Genomic DNA, 18,243 nt, shown 5'->3' with positions numbered 1-18,243 from the left:
CTATACATCTTCCTGTTTTCTTCTGCCTCTTTCCAATGTCTCTGCCATATTAAGTTCCTTTTTTTGTTTTGTTAGACCTAGTTGTTGAAGTGACCATCTCTTTCCCTTTCTTGCCTTTCTTTTCAGCTGATTTTCTTGCAACAAAGCACCACTCAGAAGAAGTAGGAAGAGAGCACAAGATACATTAGAATGATACACCCAAACTACTGCACTTCTGCAAGAAATAGATAATCATAGTCTTAGGATGGGGCAGCTGGCTACCACAAGCATCTATCTAATGAAAGATCCTAGCAGTGTAGTTCAGATACCCTCTAAAACAGTGAAGGTTAATATTTCATTTAAGGTAGTTTTTTCTTCCTGTGTTTTGGTCAGGACATAGACATGCTACTGATCTGTTATTATTAATCTCTTACTATTCATCTATTCCGCCTTATACTGTATTATTGTTTTTGACACAACAGAGACTGGGAGAGGTGAAACACATCCTACTCATTGAGAGGAAATAACACCTTGATATTACAGAGGCTGATAAAGGAGCAGTGCTCATATATATTTTTTTCTTTCCTTTTTTTTTTTTTTCCCAAGATTTCCCAGCTGAATTCCTAAGGTTTTTTAGACTGTGGTTTTAACCTAGAAAGGTGAATTCCCGTGAAAGAACTCTGGAGGCTGAGTTTGGTGCTCTATCAGTACCAGGTATCTGCTTTGCGGCTTTGGCATGCAGTGGAGCTGAGTCATCACTTACCACCCAGGGCTTGCTGCAGAAGTTGTAGATAGAGTAGAGGGAGTTGACGGTGTGGATGCCACCATACTGGAGGCCGATGATGAGGCTGCGGAAGTCCTCTCCTAGCGCCATGCTGTACGCATGCTGCCGGATCAGGACAAAATCAGGCTTGAAGGACCTGGAAGAGACATGGGGAGTGACATTTTACTTTCCACACTCAGCAGTACTTCCAGCCTCTCCCTGTTTCTTCTCCGCCTTTCTCCTTTTATTTTCATTAACACATGTTGCTCGTCTGTGGGCCTCTCCTCATGTGTTGCTTGCGTTAGAAGGTAAGAAAACAAACAAAAAACCATAGTCATTAAAAAAAAGAAGGAAAATTCCAACATAGTTGCAAGTATGAGAGTGTAGAAAGAGGCCAAACAGATTTTCTACAGTTTCCATGTCACTGAGGCATGCACAAGAACAAGACACACGTGGAAGCCAAGGGTCATAAATTCACTGGTGGGGGGATTCTCTTTTCTTTCAGAAAACTTGGCTGTATTTGGCAAGCTCATTGCAATGTGCTACGCAGATGAGGGAGCAAATTTGTTTCCTGACGATTGAACTCGATATTGAAGCAATGCCCAGTGGGTGGGAAGATCATGAGGGATTTCAAAAAGCTATCGTACGCATCCATGCATTTACATACATTCCCCCTTTAATCAGTTTACTACATACGCAGCACATCCCAGGCTCTTATGGCTATGAGTCAACAAATAAAGGACAGGCATTGTAATGTAATTAATCAAATGAGCAGAGACCCTCATCCAGCTCTGTGACTCATGGCATGGACTTCCAGAATATTATTTAGCAAGATTGGAGCCGGGACTCCTATGGTTCAACAGCAGCAGCTCTCAGCAAACTGACAGAAAAGTGAGGCCCTTTCTAGGTAAGCCAAGAGGCGATGGGTTAGCTTGCAAACAGCCAGATCTCATTCCTTGGTGATTCTGTGCCTTTGGAGCCCTTCAGAAATCTCTGGAAACAGCAGTTGGAAAGAAACTGTTTCCAAAATGGAGCTCAGCAGTTCATTCTTGAAGGCACAGAAGGGGCTTTTCCACTGAAATGGGGGATTATTTTATACTTTAACAAAGGTTGCATCAAGGACATTGGAAAAATTTCCATGCTGTATTAAAGTTTTTCAGAGAAATGAGCTCTGTAACCAGGTCCCATTACCTCACTACCCTCGAACATTTTCCTTGCTAAGAGACTATAATTTCAATCCTTCGGATATATGAGCTGGGTTTATAGCCCCTATTTATATTTCCATCATTCTGGCAAGGAAATCGGAGATGGTAAGTCTGGGCCAGATTGTGGCAACAAACACTGTATACAGAACCCAGAGCCGCTTTGTTGTTTTAGAGCTGTTCATTTTGTTTGTTGGCCTTGGGCTTTTGTCCTTGCTCTAGACATGGCAAGGCACATGCTCTGCTTTTGTGATGCAAGAGGCCAATGTTTGGAAATGTTGTGATTCCCTCCCATGGAGTATTTTTAAATCCAGGCGTGTTCCCTAATGTACTTGGCACCAAAGGTGGTGCTTTCCTCCAGCAGCGAGATGCATAATGAGCATCGGGAGGGTTGCGCTATCACTGTGTGGCTGATTTATGGACCTCCCTGGTGTCAATGGGGGTGAAGCAAGCAGTGACCCCCTGCTGAGAAACAGCAAATGAATGCAAATCTTGGAAAGCTTTAACTCCTCCATTCTGCTGGACTTGCCATGTAGAAAGCAGCCCAGAGGCAGGCACAGGTCCTCAGGAAGGGTTCGTCAGCTTCCTTTGACCAGGACTCCATGCCTCCACTGATTCACTAAACAGTTGTGGGGCCTGTGGGGGTCAGGAGCTTCAGGCACGTTCCTCCTTCATACTGCTTGCAGAGAACATGAAGAAGGAACCGATCTCTCTTACGGCTTGTCTTCCCTCAGATTGACTTAGGGAACAGCACTTACTGGGGCCTCACAGCTAATGGTTGAGACCAGCGCTCTGGTATCCCCAGAGGAAGCTGCTGGTTTTGCCCTTGAGCATCTCCCTGACACTGCAGGGTGGGATCATGGTGCCACGGTGAGGAGGCAGCATGTGAGTAAGTGTAGCCAGCTGGGGGGAGGACAAGCAGGGGCTGGGAAGCTGCCTTCAGTGGCTTTAGCTCTGCTAGCCAAAAGTTTAAAAAAAAAAAAAAAAAAGCTCTTGTCTTTTCAGATCCTGGCAAAGGAAGAGTTTTTCAGCTTAGAAGATGGACACGAGAATACAGAATAAATGTAGAAAAGCCTATTCTCAAAGCCTGCATCATGTAGGAAGGCAGGGCACTCTCTCACGCAGGAGATGAAGAGTGAATCTCTACAGTGAAGGTGGTCACTGAATCTCTCTTTTGCACTGTGGGACAATGATGATGTTCCCATGGATACTGAGAACAAGGCAGAGGAGTGCAGGGTCTGGGACTAGCTGCGAATAAACATCAGCCAGAGAGCCCTGGGTTCTGTGAGATGTCTGTAAAGGAGAAGCTGAGACCAGTGGCAAAATGTGAGACGAGGGGCTAGGAAAGGTTGCAGACAGTAAAAGCAAAATGAATGATCGTGGTGGGAGTGGCAGTGTGAAAGCTGAGTAACGGGGGCTACAAGTGGACTGAAGAGAAAAGAACTTAATTGCTTCACACAAGAGGATTCATACATTTTTTGGTGGAAGATTACTTTTGCAAGCTACCCCTTATTCTTGGAGTGTAAATCTTTAAATAGCGAGCCTTGGATTTGGAATAACCAGTAGTACAACTGCTTTCTTTTTCTATTTCAACCCAACACAATAGCATCTCACATGACAGAAAGTTCAAAACCTTGGCAGAGAGACAGGTTCGGCAGAAGTCCCGCAGTTGAAACACCACTGCCAAAGCCATTGGGTGAGCCAAACTCAGCAGCTCAGGTCCTAAGCACCCCAGTCTGGCAGGACTAAGAGTGTAATGGCAGGAGCACGAGCCCTTCAACTTCAATAGATCTGTCCAGCCAGCATTATGATGACCATAGATGGTCCTGAATAAAGCTGTATGTAGACTCCTGCTAAAGACAGTTCACAAGAAATGGATTTGGTCACAGGAGGAAAACAAGGGAGCCCAGTGGGCTTCAAACACGTAGTGCACAGGGAGATGGCATAGGTAAATGGAGCTGAAAGTAGAACACATTTAAAACATGCTGCTTATGAGCTGTGCTCTGCATGTAGGTGCAGTGCCTGGGCTGCAAGGCAGACACTTAGCTGAAGCCAGGAGTCTTCCTTAGCATGACAGCTGGATGGATGAAGCTTTCAGGAGAAAACTGAAGCCTATATTTGGCCACCACCCTTTTACAGAAGCCCTTTCTCAGACCTTGAGGGCATTGTTTTCATCTGCAGTTTGGCTCCTAGCTCTTGCCAGCAAAATAAAGGCCACTAAAATGTCTGTTGCTCATTCCCAAAGTGGTGTAAAGGTACAAGAATCCTTTCTTAAAAATAATGATAATAAAAAAATAACAATCGGGAGACTGGAAAAGTTTAATTTTCAGATTGAAATAACTGGTGAGATCGTGTTTTCCTCTGGAATGGAAAAGAGCATTCCTTGCAGCTCACGTGGCCACAGGCTCTGGCAGATGGCACAGCCACAGCAGCATAAGCCCTTCAGTACTCCAAGTGATGCATGACAGGATCGGCCACCCCATTGTGAAGCAGACCCTACGGGTGCCCATGGCTTGCTCTTCCTTTGCAGTAGTTGCCGCCTTGTCCCAGAAGCTAGCCACAGCCCGTGGCAGCTGCTCAGCCTACGTCTCCTCTGGGCAATTGATATTGGCCATCAATTACCAGAGTCAACCACCCCCGGGTGATGACAACTGTCTGGCAGGGAAGATGCTGGTGCTCTCAGTCCAGAGCCTGGACTCTGATGCAGGACGCTTGTTTGCATTTAACAAACTCTTTTTCAACTTGTTCCAATGTACTTTGAGGTTTCTTTCTCTCTTTAGTGGTAAAACTAGATGTGAAACCAACCCAAGTATAAAGCCTGGATCCCAAATACCTAATATTTTAAAGGAGGGAAGAGATCTGACTGCAGAATATAAGTTCTTAGATTGGACCCATCTGCTTTTAAATCTGTGACAGCATTAGCAGTTTTGTAAACAGTACTGTCAGAGATGAGGGAATATAAAACAATTTAAGAGGTCGCTGATGTTAGCTATGGAAGTTAAACAACCCAGGAGCAGCAGTAGGTATCCTGGTGACCCCATATCTAACTTCTCTAACGATAAAAGGAGAAGCAGCTCAGAAAAGATCATCAGTAACATTTCTCTCTGGAAAACAGGTCCCCGGCCACTGTGAATGGATAGAGAAGAGATGATGACAGCAATTCCTGCTGGGAGGTTTCATGCCTTAAAGAGATCTGTTTCTTATTTCTGATTATAGACATGACTCTGGCTTGCTTCCTGGCCCTTCAGCTGTTCTCACTGAAGCACAAATGGCTTCATGGGCATGAAGAAAGAACACACAAGAATAGATTATGTTGTCAAAATATCCTTTAATAATCCCTTCCATCTCCCACTGTGAATAATCACCTGCAGCCGACTCAGATACCTTAGCACTATGATGAGCTCAGAGCACTTTTTGCCTGTGCTATGGGAGAAAGATGGGCTGTCCTGCTCTCTTTCTTAAAGAGTGCCCATCTTGAAAGGCACTTGGCCCTTCATGTCAACAGGAAAAGATCTTCGGACACTGAAGAAGGACATCTTCACCTCAGGGCCTGTCATTTCTCCGTTATTCAAGGAGGCTTTCCTCAGTTTTCTGGCACTTCCAACTGAGCAACACATTTTTGACTAAGAAGTTCTCTTCCACAACCTCTCCTATCTGCTTGGCATGCCATGGAGGGAGAAAAGTGCATAATTACGCAATATGATACAACAAGCTGTGCATTACTGGGAGTTAATGGAGCCTTCAGGCAAGCATCTGAGGCACAAGTCCAAACCATAAGTGGTTGTGACTACCTGAGAAGTGCAATAATCCCTCCAACTATGCAGTGCCTCAGGCGTCTGAAGGCTAATCGAAAATGACATTTACAAATAGGAACAAGTTCTTTTTTAACTTTACCTGTACGTTAATGGTATTATTATTAAGTTACTGAAATGTAATAAGAAATCTATGACATTTTCACTATGATTATGTTAGATTTCATGTTACGTTGGATGTCATGCTAACACGGGTAATTTGCTAAGAAAAAAAATCTCTTTCAGTCAAAACCTCATGTCATTTTCCACAGAAAGAAGTAAACCTTGCTGTGGTTATTCAAAGAAAGGATGAATGTAAGCTTAGGCAGAGTTGGCTCTTGAGAAACAAGAAAGCAACATGGAATTGAGAAAGGCATGGCTTTACCACGCTGGAGGAGAGGAGTAGGGGGTCTTTTGGGACACTAATAGAGAAACATCTGAGGAAATACCACGGGGTGTGAGGGAGACTGGCGTAGCAAAAGCAGCAGGAAACAGGAATCATGGTTGCAGTAGGACCAGTACCTCTATATATAGATGAGGACACCTTGGTAGATGCTCTGATTTGCTTCTCAGCACTAGACCAATGGCCAATGAGCCATAAAATCCTGTCATACACTCTCCAATCTGCACTGTGGCAGTCTCTGAAGTCTGTTATGTGTTTTCCTTGTAAACTGACTGACCTTGACAAGGAAAAGCATGTGGACCCTGATGATATCTCAAAGAAATAACAACCACACCTGCCAACAGCAGCTTGCCTTCAAAACACTTGTGCACCACAGATTTCACAGAAGGTGATCTGAATACCTTCCAAGAACATAAAATAAAGTCACAGTGTTATTTAGGTCAGAGAGGGCCTCTGAAGAGCATCTGATAAAACACCCTTCTCATTGCAGGGCAAATCATAAAATTATGTTATGTTGACTGGGGTCTTGTTCAGCCAAATTTCGAATATTCCCAAGGATGAAGATCCCTTAGCCTCTCTGGGCACTTGTTCCAGTATTTGACCAATCATCCTGGTGGCCTTTCACTCAACACATTCCAGTCTGTCAATGTCTTTTTTATACTGCGGGAGCTCAACAGTTGGGCACAGTACTCCACATGTGAATAGTGTCTCGTTAGCTACAGCCTTGCTAATGCTGCCCATTGAGCCAGTGCTTGGGCTTCCTCACCACGAGGGCACACAAGAAGGACCACCAGGTCCTTTTCTCAGAGCTGTTTTCTCTCCAGCTTCTCTCCAGCAGTGCTGGTCCATGGGGTTATTCTTTCCTCTGTGGAGGACTTTGTGATTGTCCTTATTGACCTTCATGAGGTTCGTGTTGGTGCATTTTCCCAGCTGTTGAGGTCCCTCCAAATGGCAGCTCTGCCCTTTGGCATATCTATCACTCCACACCCTCCAACTTGTTATTACCCATGTGTTTGCTGAGGCTGCACTCTGTCCCAGTAGCAGACCATTAATGAGGACCCACCTCGACCAGTAAAGTACAGGTGCAGCATGATTTGGCCCTTCACTTCTCCATTGTGTTGCCCTCTGGATGAAGATGAAGCCTTACTAAGAACCCGTGTGGAAAGGAGACAAATTAAGTCAGGAAAGAAAAAAAAAAAAAAAAGCCGATCAAGACTGAAACAATCCAAAACAGTCTTTAATCATTCTTGCATTCAGTCCTGGATTAACTAATTAAAGAGTGCTTCAGGCCCTGGCAGCACATTTCTTATCGGAAAGAATTACTGCAGATGTAAAAGGGGCCAGGGAATGGTTTAGTCTCGGTGATGCTCCCCACCCTCGTCTGCTCAGAGTGACTTTTGCTTTCTGGCAGCTGCCTGCATGCCAAATGTTTTCCCAATAACTGTCAGCATCCTGCCTGCATGTCGGCTGGGCGCCAGCTGCTGGGGAGGTGAAGGGGGATATTATTCATCTGGGAGATCAGTAAGCCCCGATGAGAGAAGCAGGCCTCTAAGCAGCTGTTTAACAGCAGGAGCTGAGATGGAAGCAACTGAGAATAAATAAATAAATAAGCACGCCCCAACTTCTCTGCCTTTTTCAGCTCCAGCTCAGAAAAGTGGGACAGGAAGGTAAGGAAGAGGGAGAAATTAGTGGAAGATGAAGGTAAATCGTCACCCACATGGGAATCACTTGCTAGAGGTGTTGAATTGCTTCACTCTAACTGCCCTTGCCAGGGTCTACCCTGTCTGACACCTTGTCCCAGCCTAGTATATCTGAAGGGTATTTAGGCAAGGGAAGAGGATGTTTGGCACTTTGGTGTTTTGTCTAAAGTGCACTTTAAAAGCTCACACGAGGTTAGACGCCCTTCTCCATTGCATTACAGATTGCCATACCACCAATATAAAAATGTTGCCCAAATGTTGCTCAGTGTTAAATATATAGCACATATTGTCCTATACAGTGTGCCAAATCCTGTGAATCTTGGGAGAACTATAGACTCAATGTATTTTTCCATCTGGTTTCTAGGAATCTAAACTCTCCCAAACAATTTCTCCCATGTTTTCCTCCCACCTTTATTTTTGCAGAAATTTTCAGATTTTTGGTTTGAAAGAAACAAAACAACAACAACAAACAAACAAACAAACAAACAAAAAAGATGTTTTCTAAAAAGGATCCCCAATTAATTAAAGAGTTAAATTTAAGAAGACAGGGACTAGACAGAGCATAGGGTTCCTCTTTGACAAAAACTTGCTGGAAGGTGAGAAGTTGGATGGCAACCTACTGCCTGCTGATATGCCCTTCATCAGTGTCCAGCGCCAGTAGCTATTCCCATGACCTCCCTGAATATTCTCCCTGTAGAAGAACTGTAAGGAATCACCATCTCTTGGGAGTGAATACTCTTCAAGGGACAAGAAAATATCCACCTCCTAGCAATGCACAGCTACTGTATGGTGAAGAAGCATGGACTCTGTAGGCTAGAAAACCCACCTGCATCTTGCAGGGAGCTGCTTATCGAACCTATTGGGATAGGAGAAGGTGCAGTGGGAAGGGGACAGTATCCTTGGCAAGCTTTGAAGAGCCTCGCATCCTGGGATTTTCTTTAGTCAGAGTACATGTCTCCTGGGCTCTGCAAGCTCTGAATAGCAAGAAAATGCCTGCTGACAGGGTGGCCAGTTTCTTCCTTGCTTCCTCCGTGCAAAAGGATTTGCCTCCTCAGGCTATGATTGTACTGCAGTGCAAAAATACCCTTTGGGAAAATAGCATTTCCAGGTCCTGGTCTATGTGGGATGGTCATTCAACAGGCAGCTGTCCTGTTATCAGAGCACAGAGCTTAGTATGAGCACTGAATCAGCTGGAACCAATGGGAAAGTCAGTGTTAATTAAAGGAGTGAATGGGCTTGTATGGAGGAAATGGAGTTCAAGACCACACCACAGCTGCAAGTGAAAAGGGCATAGCACCTGTGGTAAGCTGAGTGAGACACGCCTGTTCTTACACAGACCAGCCAAATTCTGGCAAGGCCTGGAGGACTAAATGCTGCAACCATGGCAGGGATCCTTCCCAGAGAAAGGGTTTGTCCCATGAGCTCAGCTCCTCTCTGCTTTGCTGTCAGTTTTGTCACTCCTCCCAACTTGCCAGGGCCGTTGTTCCACACAAGGTCCTCCTCTCTCAGCTCCTGGGCATCTCCTGGTCCATCAGCTGTTGCCTGTGCTGTGGCGGTACAGTGATATCTACACCAGGACGTTATGGTGGTAGGTCCCATGCAAACACACCAAAATGTGCTTTTTGCCCTAGGTGATCAGCCCCAATGGCAAAAAAGCCAGCTCAACGGGGAGACAGGAGATGAGAGCAGTCTGTTGCATGATTAATTTATATCCTCAAAAGTCTGAAATGCTCCCAGAAACATTAGTATTCCTTATGTAAGAAAGCTGTCCAGATTTTCAACATATCCCTGCCTTATTCCCACATCTACTGGAATTAATAGCTGAAGGCTTGTAAAGCCCAAAAGGCAAACAGAGGGCTGCATTTAATCTAATGCAGAGGCTGAGATCATAGTTTGGGAGTCTAAGCGTTGTCAGAAGCAGAGACAGCCCAAATTCTCATTTATACTGGGACACTTTTATAATATCCTGAAAACATAAATGCACCTCAGAATAGGTGCCATGCCAACACTGACAGCCTTTTTTCACTGTGGGAAATGTTAGTAAGAAGGGCCCTTCAGAGAAATGAAGAACAAGTGGAAACAAAAATCCCATTCCTTACATCTAAACCCAGTAGAGGTGACACAGCCCAAGAGGTTCCGAAGGTAAATTAGACTCCAGACAGTTCAGTATGTGTGTGTGCATGTGTATAGGTCTGTAGACCTGTGAAAAAGGAAGTTACAGATGCTCTGGAAGAATGATGAAGAATTCACCCAAATGATTTAGAAGTAGGCATCAATCATGCTTGTTTTTTTTTTTTTTTTCAAACTGCTTAATTGCTCCACAATGGTTCATTCATCGCACCCAGAAAAGACACCATTTCTCTGTTGAAGTGGTCACCCTGTCGAAGTCAGTGAGGGATTGATCCTCTGGGATGCATAAGTGCCATCTACTGTTTCCCATATTTAACATTTCACTGAGGAAGCTCTGGTGCCAACAGTACCCAAGGACATGCTGGGGTAACAAGGACCACTGCATAAGAGGTTTTGTTACTGCAAAATTATTGGGAGCCACACTTGTATTAAAATCAGGCAAGAAAAGTAATGCCTGCCTTCAGTTATGTTGTTTGCTAACTTAGTCACAGCTGCTTGTTTAAAGATATACAGGCTAGAAGTCATGGGGCTCTGTATACTTCAAGTTCCTTGCTCTCTTTAATTAACAATAATTCTTCCAAAGTTCTTTTTTTTTTTTTTTCAAATTTGCCCGAGGCAAGTGGTAAATGGAGAGCTTCACGGGCTGTTATACCTTCTCATTCATGGCAGAATTTAATAGGCTAATAGTTAAATTAACATTATATAAGACTAGGGAGAATATCCTAGTGATTGCTTTATTACTATTATTACTGTTATTATTAATATTAATAACAACAGTGTTTATCATGTTATTGGTTTAAAATCCAGTGGCCTGTGGTGCATTCACTGCTTTTAGACCAACCCACCGCACTCCGTTGCCTTTGCTTTGAAGAGGAGTGTGAAGAAAGCAGGGTTCCTGCAGGGGGAGAATCCTAGATGTATCTGTTAGCAAGACACTGCCGTATTACCTTCCTGTAACTTGTAGGTGTGATTTCCATGGGCTCAGGCTGCTCAAAACCCACCAGCTAGGACCGTTCTGAGTTGTGACTAAATATCTTGCTTAATAATTAGCAGAGGCCCAATAAGTGATGGAAAAAAAGATGAGTAAGCACTAAGAACAATTCCTTGGTGGCCTCAGTCAGTGTTCACCAAGGCTGAAGGACTGCATCCAAGCCAAAAGATCTGGTATCCTATAAATATTAGTCTCTCATTTCAATTTTTGTTCATTTTAATTTATTAAAGTTTACTGTTCTTACTATTTGTACTGCTATCATAATTGTCAGTATTGATAAATCTCTTTTCCAAAATTCTTTCATTACTTTTGTGGTTCTCAGGCCCTGGGACCTTTCTGTTCCTGAAGTACAAACAGCTCTTAACCGAGCAGCCTGAGTGCTTTGGGTAGCAGAAATTCCTTTCCTGTTTCTCTCAAGGCCTTCTTGGTTCCTTCAATAGTGTTTGCTGAGGACAATAGCTTAGAACCACTCATTTATTCCTATGATGTTACATCCTTGTCAGTCCTTTCCCTTTTCTCGCTCTCTCCTGACCAGAACCCCATTGTCATCAGAGGGGTTGGTGCACACGGGTGAGCTTCTGGCCAGGGAGAGCATTCTTGTGGGCATGATGGGGGGGCTTTGAGTGGAGTGGGAAGCAAGCTGCACCCAGGTGGTTGCACCCTGGTGTGTGCACCTCTCTGTGCTCCCAATGGGTTACAGTGTTGACAGTAACTTGGCATACTGACAAGCAATATGCATCTCTACACAAGCAGAGGCAAATCCACCTCCTCCATAAGCATACATAGATGAAAACACAGAGAGCTGAACTACTGCCACTCATAAAAACATACGCATTTTCATATATAAATACATATTTCATATATAAATAGCCACACGAGGCTAGTTTTGGTGCATTTGTATATACCACGAGCAGAAACATGAATGCTATGCCACAGACACTCCTGTGAAATAAATTTTGTCTTCAGTTTCAGTTTAATAGCTGATGAGCTTTCTGCCAGACGTATGAATGGCTTTGAGAGGAAAGGCATGGGAAGGAAAATGAAGATGTGATCAACCTAGGAAATGGTTCTTGGGAAGCCTTCCAGCGTCGTGAGCAAGTGAACACAAGAGCAGATTAGTGCGGCGTGCTGTCTGATGGATGCTCCAGCGGTAGGTTCACAGGACGTATGCTGTCTTTCACTGAGAAACAGACATTCACGGGATGAGAGAAAGCAAATGGATATAACAGACTCAACCTTTAAAGTTTTTAGCAGAGACTCATGAAATTGTGCTAAAGAATGGAGACTTGCGGACATACTAAGAGATGTCAAGACCTGAAATGAATTGATGGACCACAGTCACAGCTAACTGACAGTGACAAGTGTTGTTTTGGACTGTTTGGGCTGGAAATGACGTCCTCAGAAATTAAACTGAGCCCAGCACTGTCAGAATCACAATTTTTCAGCTGCTGTAATAATCCCTTTCAAAAATCTCCCTGCATGGTATAACACATATCTGTATTTCTGTTTCTGAACAAGAAGCAAACAGACAAAAGAGTAATTAAATGTGTGAAAAATATTAAACTTCAAGATGTTGTATGCACTAAAAAGGATAAAGGAATCGGTACAAAAAGAAGTAGGAAGGCTAGGAAAATGGATTGGGAATAGCAATGAGATTTCTACATGAACAAGGAAAAGCTTTTGTATCAAAGATGAAATATAGAGTTGAAAATTGTAATGACAGAAACTAATAAAGATACAGCCTGGGGAATAGAAAGGTGGAAAGTAATTTCAGGGCTATGTAAACAGACACATTTTAACATCTTACACAGATATGACAAGTTACACTGCTCTTTGTATAGCATTAAGTCCAAATTGTGGGCACTCTGGTGTCAGAAAGAAGGGAAACAATGCTTTTGGAAAGTGAATTGGATGTGTGATTGGGGAAGCATTGTGTGATTGGGGAGGATTATATTTATAGAGGGGCTTTGTGGCTATTGCAATGATAGTCTGCCAGAGTCAGAACCTAACACAGGTAGGCTAATGAATGCAAACCTCTGTTTACAGTGAAGGTTAGTTTGTTGACACAATAGGAGAGAAAAATCAAGGGAAAGGAAGATCCATTGTCTGTCCCTTTATTAGGAGGTCTATGGCTAAAAAGAATCTAAAAAGGAGGCACTTGTGGTTGCATGAAGGGTCTGGACTGGAAGCTATGACTGTATGGCATAATGTGCAATTGAGACCTGATACAAAACCGCCAGTCAGGTCAATCTTTCCACCCCTTTTGGGAAACTTTGAAATCATCAGGTCTGTGTTGCTCTACTTCAGATACTGCCCAGACCCTGAGGTCATCCTGCTTGCTCCCAGATCTCCCCAGAAAGCTGGATTATAAAGAAAAGCTGGCACTCCTCACCTTACCACCTTGGTGCCGTTCCTCATGACCTGCATGTCCACCATGCAGCCACCAGTGACATATGCAGCCAGATTCAGCTCGGAGAACTCAGCCTGGAGTGGAGCAAAAGGACAGAGCGTTACTCAAGGACAGCAGAGACATAAACACGTGAACACAGACACAGAATTGTCTTCAGATGGAATTTGCCTTTCCATTATTATTATTATTATTTTTTTCTGTGAGGCAATGGGAGATCCTGTTACAGCTGATTTGCCCCAGAGAGGCTGCAGAAGTATTTATGGCTCCCACACTTGGATGTACAAACTTACAGGATTAGGCTTATTGCAGTAATAAGTACTGAAGGAATTAAGAACGAGCAAGATGAAAAACACATACAGGAAAGAATAATAATAAGAGGTAAGGTCATTTGAATTCAAATTCCAAGTTTCCACTTGGAAACATTCATTTAGAATTATGTCTGAGTTGGCTGTCATGCCACTGGCCAGCCATAAACCTAATACAAAAGGTTTAAACCTCCATAAATAGCTAAAAGGCCTCATTATGCTATAGGAAAGTGATAAGCAGCGGCACCCACCTAACTCGGTTTACTTGTTAAGATTTTAACTATTAAAGTGTTAGCAAAGCTGGGCAGACTATTAATGGTACTGCACAGTTATTAAAACACTTTATCTTCTAAAAGAGGTGCGACTTACGAGTCTGGAAAGGTTGGCAGGGAATGTTTAAGCTGTGGGGAGCAGAAGGCAAATGTGCACTGAGTGATTCTGGCTGCACAGAGTGTCAGTGAAGGTTAAGACACAAATCACAGCGATTAACGGGGCAAGAGGTGTGACAATCCTGTGGCATGGCAGCTGGCTGTGCTCCGGGCAGGCAGCAGTGCCAGCAGGACTTGGTGGGCCCAGGCCACTTGTAGCAGGAGGAGGATGTTGGGATTGGTTGATCTGCACTAAACTCGGGCTCCAAACCCTAAACTTGTCCTTTATGAGCCAGTGAGTAGACCTTAGGCTATCATAACTTATTCATTTATTGTGCTTTTTGCTGGACTGTGCAAAGACTTGCTTTCCAGCTAACCTTTATGGATTCAGAATCCTATTTTAAATTATTGGGTTTGCCTGCTCAAGCTGAGGTTTGCCTGTATATATAAATAACCAGGTTTCAGCTTTTCAGACAGAAAATTTTGCCTTCTCCCTTTCAACAGCTTTTTTCTCCTGCCTGTTAATGCATTTCTTTCAGAGGTAGAATGGTGGAGACTGGGCAGCAGTAAAATCATCTCCTTACCAGTGGCTACATAATATCAGAGCACTTAGATGGTGTTGCTTATTGTGATTCTATTGAGATCCTTGTAGTATTTAATGTTCTGATATTTCTACTAGATGGAACTGGAAGATAGTGCCAGGAACAACTTTTATATAGAAAAAAATACAAAAATAATAAAAAAAGAAAAAAACATGTTTTTTTTCCTCATGGAAAAAACTTGCAGATGGAGACTTGATGCACCTGTAAAGGCTCAGAGGCCAGACGACAAATGAAAAAATCACTTCCAACTTTCTTTTTTTAAAATCCGTGTAATTTTAAAGCAATGACTGTGGACTGTTGACCTGATGATGTAATGGGATTTCATGTCTGCGGCCCTGTGTAAACTTTTCAAAGCAACACCCTTACATGATCTTACATCATTTTAACTCCCAATTATAATGGAAGGAAGGGGAAAATTCCTGTTGCCAAGAAGTAAATCCTACTTCAAACACACACACACACAGTCAATGGCAGTGATTCAGGTGACTTGCTGGCCTCTTCTTATGAGATTGCTTGGCTGCAGCCATGCTGCAGGTTAGCTGATATTCAGTGATCATATTGGATCTGAGAGAAGAAAATCTATACCTCTAAAAGCCACCTGCATTTAATATGTTTAAAAAGCTCAGTAGATATAGGTAGTGGCGAGTTCACCTCGAACAAATTCAGCAAGAAGAGATGCTTTGGGCACTAACAGTGATCTCTCCAGTGGCTCCAAGTGGGACACAGCATACCTGCTTGTTAGCTTACATGTGGTCATGAGAAGCTTTATGGAATGGGGAGATGAAAGGATGGGTTTTCCACCTCTTTGGCTGCAGACAGATCCCATTCAGAGAGCTACGGAGCTGGACCTTTGGCTTCTGCAGCTGAGGGAAGCATCATCAGATATGAAAGCCAGAGCTAGAGAAGGAAGCTTTAGGCCTGTATTTTCATGTTTTTTATGCTTTTCTTCCATAATAATTTCCATAGTGTTTTTTTGTACTACAGGACTTAACACTTGGCTTTGCTGGGGCTGAAAATGGGGAGTCCTCATCTGATGGCTGGCAAGTATAGCTGAATTAAGCCAGCCTGACAGGCATTGCCCAGAGGCGGTCGGACCAAACAAAGCTGTGTTCAGACACCTGACATCCAAACAGGCCTGGGAATCCCCCGAGCTGGTAAGTGCTTCATACCAAACTGCCAGGACCAATTTCAGGCCTGCTAATGTCGAGAGCCAGAAGAAAGGGAGAAATCTCTTGTGGCAACCGTTGTCTAGGGCACCCTGGCAAAGAGCGAGGAGAAACAGGGCCTGCGGGACTCTGCAAACCCACAGCACTACCCCAGCCCCAAAACGCCCAGATATATGACCACAGCTGAGGAAGAGTCCCTAATCTTTCCCTGGCACTTAGCTTTAATGAGCTAAGTCGAGGACCATTGCTGCTCTCGTGTAGCTGCTTTGTCCGATCCGACAGGCCGCTGCGAGCTGGCGCTTGGAAGAAGGCTGAAAACTTCAGTCAGCAGAAATAGTTTCCTGTTGATTTTCCAGTGCTCCCTGTATTTTTGACTTTGTGGGTTTTGTAGCCTAATGATTTCCCTTGGCTGGGCTTTCAAGTCTGAGATCATCTCCAGCCTGCTCTTACCTTGCAGACAAAGAGGCCTTTGAAAGCAGCCCGAGCAGATAGAGTGACAGGTAACTGCACAAACCTGGAGAGCCCAGCTCTCCACTGCCCTGCACAGCCATTTGTGTTAGGACCCATCGAAAATTAGGCAGAAATACGTCAGATGGTGTTTTATACTTGCTTTGCAGATGGTGCCAGTGGCTGCAAAAACATCTAGGGCAAGAGTGAACCACATGTGACAAACATGACACAGTCCATCTTAAGAAAGAATAATTTAATACAGACTGTGGGACTTGTATTTTGAATCTTTGTGAGGCCCGGATTTGAGAGGGTGCCCACAAATATTTTGAGGATAGTTATGTTAAAAATTCCTACTATTTCAGGTATTTGTATTCACAAATCTCTCCAGATCATTTGGACAAAATCTTAAGCTACTCTCCGTTTCTCACATCAGTGTTCCCTAGGTACTGGAGATCTTTCTGTTGAACTATTTTAGGTTTCTGTTTCTGTTTGCTGAGAATGAAACAAAGAGGATTTTGTCATTTTAAATTATGCTGTAGTGGAATGTCTGGCCTGACAGCCATATGTTAAAACGCTTCCTGGGAGGCATGTGTTCAGGCTGGATTTAAACCATAAACCATGTTTCACAGAATAACAGAAGACGGGGGTGGAAGGACTTTAAGACATCAGACAGACCATCTCTCCTTCCTAAGGCAGGATCAGGTCTACCTCTGCCATTGTGTGTAGGTGCTATGTAACTTTTTTTGTATCTTCCATGATTAAGGAGCCTCTTCAGGCAATCTGTGCTTTAACAACCTTCGAAAGTTTTCCTGATGTCTCGCCTAAGTTTCTCCTCTTGCTTTCTAAGCCCATTGCAGAACTTGAAGACTTACTGCTTGAAGACTTACCCTTCCTTCTTCCATTTATTTTTATTTTATTTTTATTTTTATTTTATTTTTATTTTATTTTATTTTATTTTATTTTATTTTATTTTATTTTATTTTATTTTATTTTATTTTATTTTATTTTATTTTATTTTATTTTATTTTTATTTATTTTTATTTTTATTTTTATTTTTATTTTATTTTTAATTATTTTTTTTTTCCCTAGACAAAACAACCCCATTCTCTTATTCTCTTTTAGGCAATGTTCAGCACTGTTGTTGTTGTCACTGGGCTTCACTCTGATGAGGCCGCAATATTCTTGGGTTGTGACAGCCCAGTCACCATGATCTTTTAGCTGAGACCTGACCATTGCTGAGCAAGATGGAAGGATGAAGCCACTTGCCTTACAAAGGAGACTCCTGCTCATATATTCCAGTCTGGCATCAAACTCCAGCCTTCTGCAAGTGAGCAGGGGTCTTCTGTGGGGGCCGCTCTCCCCTCCTCCTAGGGGCACACTGGAGCTCCACAGTTCCTATCTCCTTTGTCTCTCCCCTACCCACCAGTTGTGATCTACCATCCCACAGGCCTGGGAGGGCTGGTTTCCTTGGTCTCACCCCTGTGTCACTGAGATGATGCTCAGTATGCACACCCAAGCTGCTCCTCTTCTCCTTTCCCATCCCTGCTGTGTGCACACACGCTTGTGCACCAATGATCTAGGTCCTGACCTTACTGTATCCTTTCCAGTGTCCTTCCTTCCCCCCAGCCTGCTGTAACTGGAGGTCTGGAGCTCTGGGTATGAACTGATATGGGGAGACTGAGGTGAGATTTGGTAAATAGTAGGCAGGATCACAAGGGACAGAACCCGAGCAAACGGACTGCTATTGTTTTGCCTTTTTTTTTTTTTTTTTAAACTCCCTCTAGAGCCAGCTCTCCACCTGGAAAGCACCACCCATCTCCCCAGATATTCCCAACATGTCCCTGTGAGACTTTCTGTCTCATTTCCCAGTAAACTGTGCTGCACAAAGCCAGCCTCTGACCAAAGCTCTCTGCTCATCTGATCTTGCTCTTGCAACTTCTCACCAATTATCACTGTGTGTCTATTTCGCTCCTCCTTTCCTGT

The 18,243-nt window shown here is 43.6% G+C and overlaps 1 protein-coding gene across 4 annotated transcripts in view; it reads right to left on the bottom strand.

Moving 5' to 3' along the window:
• The window catches only part of SYN3 (synapsin III), a 235,902-nt gene that overhangs the window by 138,805 nt on the left and 78,854 nt on the right, over positions 1–18,243 (bottom strand). For all 4 annotated transcript variants that reach the window (XM_080590591.1, XM_080590589.1, XM_080590590.1 and 1 more), the window contains 2 exons: positions 13,352–13,443; positions 743–899 (listed from right to left, as the gene is read on the bottom strand). In XM_080590591.1, coding sequence (XP_080446717.1) covers positions 743–899; positions 13,352–13,443 — 249 coding nt within the window. The remainder of the gene's footprint in view (positions 1–742; positions 900–13,351; positions 13,444–18,243) is intronic.

The sequence above is a fragment of the Anser brachyrhynchus genome (assembly GCF_964034855.1).
Source record: "Anser brachyrhynchus genome assembly, chromosome: 1".
In the NCBI taxonomy this organism is placed as follows: Eukaryota; Metazoa; Chordata; class Aves; order Anseriformes; family Anatidae; genus Anser; species Anser brachyrhynchus.
Note: the sequence above shows the minus strand (reverse complement) of the source record. Positions and strands in the feature narration are given on the sequence as shown.